Source organism: Nuphar pumila, chromosome 1 (assembly GCF_984573655.1).
Source record: "Nuphar pumila chromosome 1, dmNupPumi1.hap1.1, whole genome shotgun sequence".
Taxonomy (NCBI): Eukaryota; Viridiplantae; Streptophyta; class Magnoliopsida; order Nymphaeales; family Nymphaeaceae; genus Nuphar; species Nuphar pumila.
In genome coordinates, this window is record NC_143249.1 from 176,332,319 (window position 1) to 176,345,066 (window position 12,748).

General features: G+C 38.2%; 1 protein-coding gene and 9 non-coding genes across 10 annotated transcripts; all 10 read right to left on the reverse strand.

The window, feature by feature from the left end:
* Positions 1-330: 330 nt before the first annotated feature.
* On the reverse strand, positions 331-7,483 carry LOC149851362 (large ribosomal subunit protein uL22-like). The gene is made up of 6 exons (XM_090000417.1): positions 7,438-7,483; positions 7,298-7,338; positions 3,851-4,081; positions 3,668-3,770; positions 3,502-3,569; positions 331-606 (listed from the first exon to the last, which is right to left on the reverse strand). The coding sequence occupies exons 1-6, from the start codon at positions 7,481-7,483 to the stop codon at positions 538-540; spliced, it is 558 nt and encodes a 185-aa protein (XP_089856543.1). The 3' UTR covers positions 331-537.
* On the reverse strand, positions 1,311-1,430 carry LOC149851363 (small nucleolar RNA snoR86). The gene has a single exon (XR_016426701.1). It is a non-coding gene; the product is annotated as a small nucleolar RNA snoR86 (small nucleolar RNA).
* Positions 1,539-1,654, reverse strand: LOC149851364 (small nucleolar RNA snoR86). The gene has a single exon (XR_016433891.1). It is a non-coding gene; the product is annotated as a small nucleolar RNA snoR86 (small nucleolar RNA).
* Positions 1,763-1,878, reverse strand: LOC149851365 (small nucleolar RNA snoR86). The gene has a single exon (XR_016434153.1). It is a non-coding gene; the product is annotated as a small nucleolar RNA snoR86 (small nucleolar RNA).
* Positions 1,987-2,102, reverse strand: LOC149851366 (small nucleolar RNA snoR86). Its single transcript, XR_016434378.1, has one exon. It is a non-coding gene; the product is annotated as a small nucleolar RNA snoR86 (small nucleolar RNA).
* LOC149851367 (small nucleolar RNA snoR86) lies at positions 2,210-2,325 on the reverse strand. Its single transcript, XR_016426981.1, has one exon. It is a non-coding gene; the product is annotated as a small nucleolar RNA snoR86 (small nucleolar RNA).
* On the reverse strand, positions 2,430-2,545 carry LOC149851368 (small nucleolar RNA snoR86). The gene has a single exon (XR_016433681.1). It is a non-coding gene; the product is annotated as a small nucleolar RNA snoR86 (small nucleolar RNA).
* LOC149851369 (small nucleolar RNA snoR86) lies at positions 2,650-2,765 on the reverse strand. Its single transcript, XR_016427205.1, has one exon. It is a non-coding gene; the product is annotated as a small nucleolar RNA snoR86 (small nucleolar RNA).
* Positions 2,943-3,066, reverse strand: LOC149851370 (small nucleolar RNA snoR86). Its single transcript, XR_016434632.1, has one exon. It is a non-coding gene; the product is annotated as a small nucleolar RNA snoR86 (small nucleolar RNA).
* Positions 6,320-6,452, reverse strand: LOC149851371 (small nucleolar RNA snoR74). Its single transcript, XR_016434800.1, has one exon. It is a non-coding gene; the product is annotated as a small nucleolar RNA snoR74 (small nucleolar RNA).
* Positions 7,484-12,748: the final 5,265 nt, after the last annotated feature.

Genomic DNA, 12,748 nt, shown 5'->3' on the forward strand with positions numbered 1-12,748 from the left:
CCTGGTCTGCTGCCACCCTATACCACTCTGGAGAACCGACCTAGGCAGGTGTAGATAGATCTTATCCATCGAGTTCTTCTGACCATCCTTACTGGACGGTCCAAGATGGGGGGAAACTAGCACACCCACCAATGTTTCGCAAGATCACTAATCTCATTCCCAACATGTTCTATTTCAACTTTTTCTCATCGAACAAAACAAGCAATTCAACACCAACCTACAAAGTTCTCTCAAAGAAAAAAAAATGCACCAACCTAGAAAAGAATCTGAGAAAAGAAGAAAAATAAAATAAAATTCAAACAAAACTTAATATACCAGTACCACCAAAAAGAAAACTTGCATGTTGCAACAGATGTTATATGATCCTAGTGAACTCCGGTACACAAAAATGATGTTCCGATAAACAACACATAAAGCACAATCAAAAAGCAAGAAACAAGGGCAATAACCCAAAATTAATATTTCATATTGGAGAGAAATTCCATAATCCATAATTGGTATAAAAAACCACTGCCCCCACTACCGCTCCTAACCTCTTCAAGAGGAGGCTCCACTACGAATTACTTGACTTTTCTTGGTCTTCCTAGGCGCAACCTGTGTTTCGGCCTGCAAATAAACCCCGAGAAAAATTAGTTAGCATGAAAGAAAATTTATGGCTAGTGTGTAAACAACGAAACAAAGGAAATTCCAGATTCAACATGGTTGAATTAGCTGAAGCTAATACTAAATAGCTGGTTAACGTAACACATGTAAACAAGACAAGACGGTGTTCAAAAATCTATAAAGATACTTCCACAGTAATCATATACACAAAAGTTGAAATCTAAATATGTTTTAGTTTTTACAAACAGTTCAATAGAATCCGATACTTGTCAAATTAAATTGTTCAATGAAATTCAGGAGGTGCAACAATAGAAATTGCTTGGCAGTACGAGGAGAAAGTAGTTGCCAAAGAGAGCATAGATTCAGTAAAGATCACCCCTAAACCACAATCAAGGAAAGCTTGAAGTAAAATACTGAAACAAACCTATAAACTTGGGAAGCTTTTACTAAAAGAGAGGATATTAATATATTAAGGAACAAATATCGTAAAAAAACAATTGAAGACCCATGGAAGCTAAAAAATCCAGCAATTCAACGCAGGTTGAACACGAGAATTGCACAAAGAGATTCATATTATAGCCACCTTCAAGACAAAACTTCATCATTCTTTCCAGATTTGATATGCTAAAAAGCTACCTTAACCTAGAATTGCAATATAAGGTTAATTGCACTATTCCAAATTGAAATTACAAGTTTTTTTCTAAAAGAATGTAGCAATTTGTTCGAGGCAGACTATGAAGAATCACAGAGGCACGGAGAAATTGCAGATGTATGATATTGCCAGCCTTCAAGACAAACCTCGCCATTTGACTATGGCGGTTTTGCTCTGCTAGCTGGCTAAAACGTTTTGCATGCTAAGACTACACACAAAGAGGATCCTAGGTTAAATGCACTCTTCCAAATTGAAATCAAACATAACAATTTTTTTCTAAAAGAATGTAGCAATATGTTCGAGGCCGACTACAAATGATCACAGAGGCACGGAGAAATTGCAGACGCTATTGCCAGCCATCAAGACAAACCTCGCCATTTGACTATGGCGGTTTTGCTCTGCTAGCTGGCTACAACGTTTTGCATGCTAAGACTACACACAAAGAGGATCCTAGGTTAAATGCACTCTTCCAAATTGAAATCAAACATAACAATTTTTTTCTAAAAGAATGTCGCAATATGTTCGAGGCCGACTACGAATGATCACAGAGGCACGGAGAAATTGCAGACGCTATTGCCAGCCTTCAAGACAAACCTCGCCATTTGACTATGGCGGTTTTGCTCTGCTAGCTGGCTAAAACGTTTTGCATGCTAAGACTACACACAAAGAGGATCCTAGGTTAAATGCACTCTTCCAAATTGAATTCAAACATAACAATTTTTTTCTAAAAGAATGTAGCAATATGTTCGAGGCCGACTACGAATGATCACAGAGGCACGGAGAAATTGCAGATGCTATTGCCAGCCTTCAAGACAAACCTCACCATTTGACTATGGCGGTTTTGCTCTGCTAACTGGCTAAAATGTTTTGCGTGCTAAGACTACACACAAAGAGGATCCTAGGTTAAATGCACTCTTCCAAATTGAAATCAAACAACAATTTTTTTTCTAAAAGAATGTAGCAATATGTTCGAGGCCGACTACGAATGATCACAGAGGCACGGAGAAATTGCAGATGCTATTGCCAGCCTTCAAGACAAACCTCGCCATTTGACTATGGCGGTTTTGCTCTGCTAGCTGGCTAAAAGGTTTTGTATGTTAAGACTACACACAGAGGATCCTAGGTTAAATGCACTCTTCCAGATTGAAATCAGACAACAATTTTTTTCTAAAAGAATGTAGCAATATGTTCGAGGCCGACTACGAATGATCACAGAGGCGCGGAGAAATTGCAGATGCTATTGCCAGCCTTCAAGACAAACCTCGCCATTTGACTATGGCGGTTTTGCTCTGCTAGCTGGCTAAAAGGTTTTGTATGCTAAGACTACACACAGAGGATCCTAGGTTAAATGCACTCTTCCAGATTGAAATCAGACAACAATTTTTTTCTAAAAGAATGTAGCAATATGTTCGAGGCCAAGTGTGAAGGATCACAGAGGCACGGAGAAATTGCATATGCTATTGCCAGCCTTCAAGACAAATCTCACCATTTGTCTATGGCGGTTTTGCTCTGCTAGCTGGCTAAAAGGTTTTGTATGCTAAGACTACACACAGAGAGGATCCTATAATTCAACGCCTTCAAAACAAAACTTCATCATTCTTTCTATTTTCAAATATGCTGCAACCATAACTCGGCGCTGCAAAAGACTTCAAATTGAAATCAATGCAACTAAAATTTATTCAAAAACAATGTAGCAATTTGTTCGAGGCCGTCTATGAAGGATCACAAAGGCACGGAGAAATTGCAGTATGTATATGCTATTGCCAGCTTTCAATACAAACCTCCGCCATTTGTCTATAACGATTTTGCTCTGCTAACTGGCTAAAAGATTTTGTAAAAACAGGACTACACGGTCAAAGAGAAGCAGATGTATAAAAGCTCGACATTCAAAGATAACACCACCACGTTAATATTCTACAAATAAAAAATAGTAACTTGAGTGGGGCCTAAAAAGAAAGCATCAAAGGAGTGACATCCATATAAGAATAATTATTGCCAACCTTCAAGACCAAACTTGACCATTTCAATAGCAAAATTTTGCTTATAGAGTTGGACCAACCTACTCTGTCCATATGTGCATGTTTATATGTTCATGATTGTGCTTGTGCATATAAAAGTTCAAGCAAAATGGTTAATTCATGCCGCATGAAATACACCCTTGATAAGCACATGCAAGGAAGACATGACCTTGGTAAGAATCCTACAAGCATGCTTGGAATAAGAAAGAAATGCAAGTAGAAAATTACCTCTTTCTTAACAGGTGCCTCTTTCTCTGACAAAATCAACTCAATATGACAAGGTGAGGACATGTAAGCTGTGCGAAAAATGATATTGTTAACACATCCAGCAACGCACAGTAATACCAAATAGACAGGTAAATAATGCCACAAGAACAATGAGATACAAACTTACGGTTTATTCGTCCATGCGCACGATAAGTACGTCTTCTCTGCTTTTGGGCCTGGTTAACTTGGATATGAGATATATATAGTGTATCAACATCCAAACCTTTCACCTGAATAAGACCATTCCAAACAAATATTGAGGGACACAAATCTAAAAAAGGATGAAAAGAAATAATGACAGAAAACATACATCTGCATTGCTCTCAGCACTTTTCAGCAAATTCAGGATAAACTTGGCAGATTTTAAGGGCCAACGCCCTTGCCCATTGGAATGGCGAACCTTTGCTTGAGCGGTTCGCCCAACACCACCACAAAAACGCCTGAATGGAATAGCTTGTTTATGGGCAATAACATCCTCAAGGTACCTCTTGGCCTTGGCCAATGGCAGCTTCCTTATTGCAAAGGCTGTCTCACGGGTATTCTGAGGGGACAAAAGGGTATGTGTGTAATTCAAACTTAATAAGCTAGAAAAAAAATACAAGCACACCACACATTCACAATGATAGAACATCTACAAATCGTGACCTAAACACAATAGAATCACCAATTGTATGTATAACACATAAATTGCATAAAGAACCTGTATTAATAAGATAAGATTCCCTCATTACTGGAAACAATATCCGTCCAAGTATCAAGAGGTTTATAATTCGCAATTCATGAGCAAATGCACTAAATGGAAGCAGTATTGATAAAATCAATATAAATATTAAAGAAACATACAATTTGAAAAATATAAAGTATTCATAACCAAAAACTTATAATGACAGTAGAAAATTTAAAAAAAAAATCATATCTCAATTTAGTTAAGAGGTGAAAGCATCACTTAGGGTGTGTTTGAATTGCGGACGCACGTGGACAGCCCATACCAGAACATTCACGAACAGGACAGGGTGCACCGTCCTGCTCTGTCAACGAGTAAAAAAAAAAGGGTTTTTTGTTCGACAGTGTGGTGGACATCAATTAACCATCAGCGGAACAAACTAATATTGTGTCTGCATGTCCCGCATTTACCTCAGCATGCAGACACACGTGGGGCCCACACTTGGTGCTTCCAGTAGACAGATATGGATGGTCATTCAAACGCGCCCTTAAATCACATAACATAACTCACAGTAGGAAGATACTGGATGGCCTTAGAATAATCAATATCATCAAGGCTTGAAGCCACATCTGCCCCGAAATATGACATTAGCCTCATCATTCACCAACTCAAGAAGCAGCTAGTTGTCTCACACTCAAGACACATGCATGTTGACATGCACAAAGAAACACATGTCTCAACTAATTTCGCAAAATTTTGACTCACCAAAAAATATTGCAGATCTATTATGATAAAGTTACCAAAATAACCCAAAAAAAAGACAGAAAAACTTGCAAGCATTTTTTTATCATGAAAATAATCTTAATAAAGCAAACTGATGAGAATTTCTCACAAAAATTATCCTCCTTGTTGAAAAATTTGGGATATGACGATCATTGTGAAAAGTATTGTTGCCACTTCCCTTGAACCTGAAAAAAGCTAGCATTGCAACACACTTTTTTTCTATTGAAGACAAGTTTGGAATTCAAGGATATGGTGATGATGACAAGTGAAACTCAATCCAAATTACAGATTTTTCTTCAACAAATATTGCTGAACCAAGTGTCAGTTATTCAATTGCTTAAAACTGTTTTAAGCATGAAGGGGCATAGACAATAACAGCTTCACAAGAACCTAATCATGATATCCCTCATTTTTTAGTGTCTGTTTATATGTTATTGCAATGTTGATGATCAGCTTAGAGCAACATTTTAAAATCCCAGTAAGGCCTATGATAGACATTGAACAGAATAAATAAATAATATGGAACCCATGAAATATCATGACTAATTTAACTGGTTGGCATCTCCCTTTCCCATGTCAGATTTAGCAATATAAAATAAATTTTACATGTGAAATCTGACAACATGCAAGAAACATTTTCGTTAACAGAAGTTCAAAAATTTGTAGAATGAGCCCATTTCGTCTGACAAAATATGTGGCAGTTCAAGTACACACCAAACATGTTACTGAGCAAAAAAATAAGTCTCAAGAGAAAGGATGCACCCTTACAGATGGAACTCAATGCAACTTGACATATATACCAAAACTAAAGTGTTACAGTCTCAAACAAGATGAAGAAGAGGATGATGGTGATAACAATAACAACTAATGTTAATACAAGTACTGAATTAACATTAATACATTTTTTCAAAAACCAAAAACATATAAAATCCTAAATATGGAGGCATGAGTAGCCAAGATCCTAATGTAGAGAGCAAACAACTCCCCCTTGTGTAAAATAGTTGAAATATTGATATTCAATTGGAACCATAAATATCAACTACTAAAATTACATAAGTCCAATGACACCAGTAAGTCCAATGACACCTGAATACAAGGAACGTAGCTTCTGATTATTCTTGCATCCAAACATAAGACCTACATGTTTTCTCAACCTTGAAAGAACCAGAAACAAAACATGTCTAAACAGCAAACTACTTCAAGTTTGAGAAACAACAGTACTCATAAGTATCTGATAGATAAAAAATCCAACACCATGAGAGACACATAAACCACATGGATCACTAAGAAACAATAACACAAGGTTTCATGAGTAACACGAAAAAACATCATCTTTGTTACATCGTTTTTTGAACCTTTTGTCACAGCTAGTGCCTACAACGGTTCACCCAATAACAATGCACTCTCTGTCCCTGAAGCTTAGGAGAGACCAGTTAACTGAGACACAACAAGCCTCAGCTTTTCTCCTTCAGGTTAGGTACAAATTATCAACAAATTCCACCTCGGCAACCAATAAATAAACAAAAATAGCCACCTTATCCTTACGTAGATAGATTCAATAAAAATAGTATTATACTTTAACTGTATAAATATTTGCTAGGCATAACATACAATCCATAAATCCAAACATCATTGTGATAATGGACTATACGCAGGCATGACACAAAACAACAATTAGCAGGCGTGTGCGTATCAGGTCAGAGCAGGCTCTGACGGATCTCCCTGATGCCTTTCATTGCATCAGCAACTAAAATGCCATGGACACTGTATCTCTTAGATTAGCCCCACGTTTTTTCAGAGTCGTTGATGCCTTAGATGAACCGCATCTAGAGTTTGCAAAATGGACAGCTGAAAACATGGGCTTATCCATGGCATTCTGTATGTCATTGTATCATGGTAATCCGTCAGATCCCACTCTGAGCTGATACTAACTAGCAAGAATAACAGTCTCTTCATAAATATGCAGTCTACAACTAGAACCATGAAAACCATAATGCAGACTCAATGAAGTTCCGATCATATCAAAAGAGTCGCCCAACACACACACAAAAACGAGACATAAACCAACCCGAGAAAAATCCTAAAATTTTCTTCCGAGCTCACAAAGCTTAACTCTACAGTAAACTCTAGAAATGTCAAAACCAACATCCGAACCAGACACAAGAACATCCAAAATCAGGTAATCAAACACAAAAATGCACACATACATGGTTTTCTAAATAAAAAAACCAAGACCAAGATCCAAAAACATCTAGACCTCACATAAACAATGAATGATTCATAACCGAAACTCTGCCGATTTGGCTATACCTTGAAGTGAACCCGAAGATCCGATCCCCTTGCCTTGCATGCTGAAACAAAACCCAAAAAATCGCCATCAACATCACTACAAACAAAACATTCAGAGAAAATCCTAGGGCTATCGACAGAATGAGAGATCGGAAACTCACATTTGGTAGGGTTATCGGGTTCCCTCGAATACTTCACCTGGCACATAAAATAAGCAAATTAACGGAGAGTGAGAATCGACCGCAGAATATATATATATATAGAGAGAGAGAGAGAGTCTCACCATTTTCGTTGCAGATCGAGCGACGCCGTCTCTCGCTCGGTAGAGAGGAAAAACCCTAGTAGGGTTTCCGCTTTTATAAAAAAAGAATTTTCTGTTTTGCCCTTCGAAACTTGGAGTGTTCGCCGAGCGCCTGCTTCCAAACTTTTTCTTTTGAACAAAGGCTGTCAATGGGTCGGGTTTGACTCGAACCCGACCCGTACCAAACCCTATAGAATGAGGATTCGGAGATAAACAAGAGGTTCGATTGGAATCCGGGTCAGAATCAAAGAGTCCAATTAATATATGGAGTCAGTTATGGTATGTGAAAATGTTATACCAGACTTGGGCCCGACCCAAATTCTGACTAAGATATGCAATTATTCAATGTAAAAAAGGTAAAAAAATATTGTTTTGCATAGTATGGTCTGGGTCTGGTTCATGTAGTCTTTATAGGATCCAGGTATGGTCTCTCTTATAGTATGATCGATTGGACATGGGTCAGAATCAAACCCAATCCATTGTGCATTAACATGTTAGGCGCTCGCACACAGTTGCAAACGGACCGGCTGTGGTCCGGATCATGAATGATCTGAATTTGAATCAAAGATTTAGTAAACCAGATCACAATCCAAGTTTGAAATAGGTTTGTTGGACGGTTGGAGTAAGATTGGACTTGAATATGAATTTTATATGGTACAACCAGATCGCTGTTGAAAAAATGTTGAAATCTTGTGTTTTACATGTGAAACATGCAATGTATTGGATTTGAACCCAATTTTAATATGGATTGACTGATATATTGATTTGAATCTGAGTCTGAAAATACACCTATTTTTTAAGATCTGTATCCCTAAAAATCTATTGGATTTGAATCAGAGATCCAATACATTTGCAACCATGGACCCTTGTTTGGACCCAAGTCTTGTGAAGTGCATCAAGTTCCGGCTGGGTCTAAAAGTATCTAGACTGGGACCCTGCATTCAGCGACTTTAGAAGATCCATATCCGATGATCTAGGTTCAAACAACCTTGATCGTTGTACACGGACCATTTGAGTAATTGCTCATCATTTGCTTGTGATTTGTTTGTGATAATCTGGTGGGTACTGCTGCGATTGGATTTGGATATTCATGTTTGGATACCCAAATGTGTCTACATCCAAGTGCTTGTTGGGTCCTCGGTGTGATTGAACAAGCTTAATGGACCCACTGGCCAGGTGATTGTTGGTTTTCGGTCAAGATTCATTAGAGGTGCAAACATTTCCGATTCGAAACAGCTAGATACATAGGGATTCATAACCATAACAGTCAAAAATTGCAAAACCTCCACCTTAGATCTGATCCATTATATATACATATACTAAAATCTCATCGTTCAACTGTTTCTCCATTACAATCTTCTCGTCAAAAACTTAAGGCAAGTAAAAGTAATGACAAACTTATATTGAATGTTACAAATGTAATCCTCTCTTTCTTCTCCTTACTTCCAGTCCGACATCTTCCAGTCCGACATCTGCAAATGGGTAAAACTTACATAGAGGGCAAGACCCTTAAGGGGCCTATCAAACGAACTTTAAACTATGGACTTTAGATTTGGACATGGCTTTAGACTTTGATTTAAAATTGGATTTAACTCGGCTTGGTTTGGTTTGGTTCGGTTTTGGTTTGACTTTGACATGTTTTTATAACTCTTTCTTAACCATTTAGTTCTCATTAAAACAAATTAAAAAGTTTTATATAACTTTTTTGTTTTGGTGTTTAACCTAAAAATTCAAGGGTTATTTCTTACCTTTTTTAGATGTGCCACCTATCCTTAATTTCTAGCCTCAATGTCCCTAGCCACGTTGGGATGTTAGTGAGCATATTAGTCACTGTGGTGGTTGTTTGAGGCTTTAACTCGTGCATGTTACATGTTTGACATTAAAGGGTGTGTGCCACTCGTTTGGACCTTAAGTGCGCAAGCCAAATGGTACTCTACACCATTCTACCTGGTCAAGCTACACCCTAGCTGTCATGAGTGATTTTGAGCTCTCATCTCTCTCTTTCTCGGCATTAGTTCGGAAGCTATTCAAGGTAATCATGCTGTGGTGGTCAGCTTTCTCAATGCTAAGAGAGGTTGACATTGCAAGTGAGGTGTAGGGTTGGTTGTATTCCAAAAGTGAGGTTGTATCTAATGATTACAAACTATGGTTCATACTTTGTGGAGAAATTGTCGTTTTTACAAAAGTGTCATTGGTGCATGCCTTCAAGCTTTTGGTTTCACCTATTGTGAATAAATCGCAGCATGACCTCGTGTGTCTCTCAACCAAACACCTACTAGATAGAGGGGATCTGATGCAGAGCATCCAGAGACAGAAGTAGATTTGGATCCCAATCCAAATATACAGACCCGTTATGGACATTGCTACCCAAGGCGATCCACACGCTTGCAGGACGTCCCTGGTCCTAGTGGATCTCCCAATTAGCCGATGTTCGTCGTGCTCCTTTTATTATCTTGATTCCGTTGAGGAATCGTGTTTTGGACTTTGTTTTAGCAATAGTTATTTTTATGAAATTTTTTTTTAGGAGCCGGATTCTACGGATCTGGATAGTTCTGGTACCCTGTAGGATCTTTTTATGGTACTAGAGGGTGTATGGGGTCCAAGGGTAGTTTTTATTTTTTTGCAAATTCACTTCTCTCTTGTTGTTGGTGCAGGATCCAATTCACAGCCTATTTGGATCCGGATCTTGATCCGTCTTCATGGGGGGGTCCTAGGTGGCACCACTTTAGTGTGGTCCATCTTGGACCTCATTTGAATTCATGTTGACCAGCCCAAAGTCAAAAATGGACTGTTGGTGGAGTTATTAGCATTTGACAAAATTTAAGCTTGAAGACTCATTTTTGGTGCAAAGCTTGGGAAGGCCAAGGTCTCTTTATTGTGGCTCTTCCCAAGCAACCTAAGCCCTTAACTAGGGAGGTAGACCAAGGGGTGAGGGGACTTCTTCAATTTCGAAATTGGTAGTGTGACTAGTTCTAAAGTGAGAAAAAACAAGTTTTTGGTGTGGTTGGTGCTAAAAAGAAAGCTATCTTGGTGTGAAAGAAAAACCGAACTTCATTTTTGTGTGAAGGTGCTCTTGTGAAGATGTTCTATTCGTGGTGGTTGTTCTAAGTTTGTTCGTGGTGGTTGCTCATCCATCCCTACTGTTTGTATCTCTCTTGTGGCGTCGGTTGCTTTCCAACGACGACCATTATCGATTTCAACCCGGATATCTCTATCGGTTCTTCGTTCTATTTCTTTAGTTACTTTTATTCGCATTTGTTGCGATTGTTCATGATTTGATGTTGCTAAATTGTATTAGACCATTAAAGAGTTGTGAATTCATGTTAGAATTATTTTTATGTTAAAACTTGTCTCATTTGATCTTAAGTTATTTCGAGTTGTTGATGTGTGTGAATGAACTCGGGTTCTTTCAAAAGGACCAAAACGTTGTTACGAGATAACAGAGGAGTTCCTGATAAAACATCCGTATCGGACTCAATACTGAGCGGATTTTTAAGTTCTTTAGATTTTTGGAAAGCTGAGACAATTGTCTACAACTTTGTAGTTGAGACTTTTCTGAGATTCATCCATTTGGATCTCAAAAATTGTCTGTCAAGGTGTCAGACTGACAGAAATCCATTATTGCATTTCTGTTACAGAACTTTTGAAATAGTGTTCGGTATTTTCTGAATATCTGGAGATTCCTTGAATGAAATTTCGATTTTTTTGATTCTGTAGAAAGCTATAATCTAGACCTACAACTTTCATGTTTATGGTTTTGATTGAATTGTTGCTTAGTTTCTTCACAAATATTGATCTTTGCTGCTACTGTCGATTTTTTGAATTTTATTTTCTGAAACAATAACTCATACCATTCCGAAATTCAAAAATTTGTAGAAGACTGTAGAAAATCCAAAAATTACAATCTTTAGTGTTCTAGAAAGGTTGGGATTTGATCTTCCTTTCGTCAGTTGTGAGTTTTCACAAACTTCAACGTTTGAAGGGTCAAAATTCCCTTCAAACAGTCTACCCTTGAATTTTGATAATCTGTGTTGGACTTGTTCAGCAGTCCTGGTGTTGAGTCCATGGAGCTGTCGTTATTGCTCTGAATCTAGTATTTTTGGATTCGTTGGAAAGCTGTGTAAATCACGCACAACTTTCATTTGGATCTCCTTTGTCGAAACAGAGCGCACAGATCCCGAAAATCAGTTTTCTAGAGTTTTGTTCAGACTCTATATCATTTTACCTTCCGTGTGCGTTTGGATCTTGGATCGTGGATCAGCGTGTACCGAGTCCACTGTAGCATTGCATCATTTTGGTATCAGAGCGAGGGTTGTTGGATTTTTTAATCCGACACGATTCTCGGTGTTGTGGGGAGTCCAAATTTTTTTTTTTTTGAATCTATGCGTCTTGTCTGGGCAAGCAGGTTATAGGACTCATAGCGAGTATAACCCTGAAAATGAAATCTGTAATCTTAGGTATGGAACTCAAACTCTGCAGCGTAAAATTGAAAATCTAAGTTGTAGGATGAAAGATGTTACTAGAGAGCGAGAGAGAGCATCCGAGCGAAGTCAGTACAGTTCACGAGGAATGCATAAGACATATCATTATGACTTTGATGAAGAATTTGAGTCAGAACAAGATAAGAAATCTCAGAATCTGCAAAGTCAACTTTGCGCCGAGCAAATGCGAATTGCAGAGATAAAATCGAAGCTTTATGAACTGGAATTAGGGGAAGAGTTTCATCATAGATCAGATCTGCTTCAATCCTTGAGGGCGTATGGGTGGTCCGACTCCGTTTATGAGTTTGACCCACATCAGTACTCGTATGCGGGTAGAAAGAAGGATCCGCCTAGGAGATCCAGTCGGGAGTCTAGTGCTCCAAATCTGAAGGTTCATTATTTAAATTTTTCGCATAGGGAATTGAGGCAGAGCTCTCATAAGCCCATCTCATCATTTAATCTCCGACCCGACTCCACCTTATTTAAATTCGAAAATTCTAGGGTTAGGTTTGAGGAAACCTCATATGTGAGTTGCGAGGATGAAGAAAATCTTGTTTCTTATGACTTAGAACCTTCGATGATTATTGAGGTCATAGGGGAGAGTAGTGATTTCGAAATTAATTTGAATTTTGAAACAGAGTCCAAGTGCAAAGAAATCAATTGCACTCAAGCCCACTTCACAGAGGACCC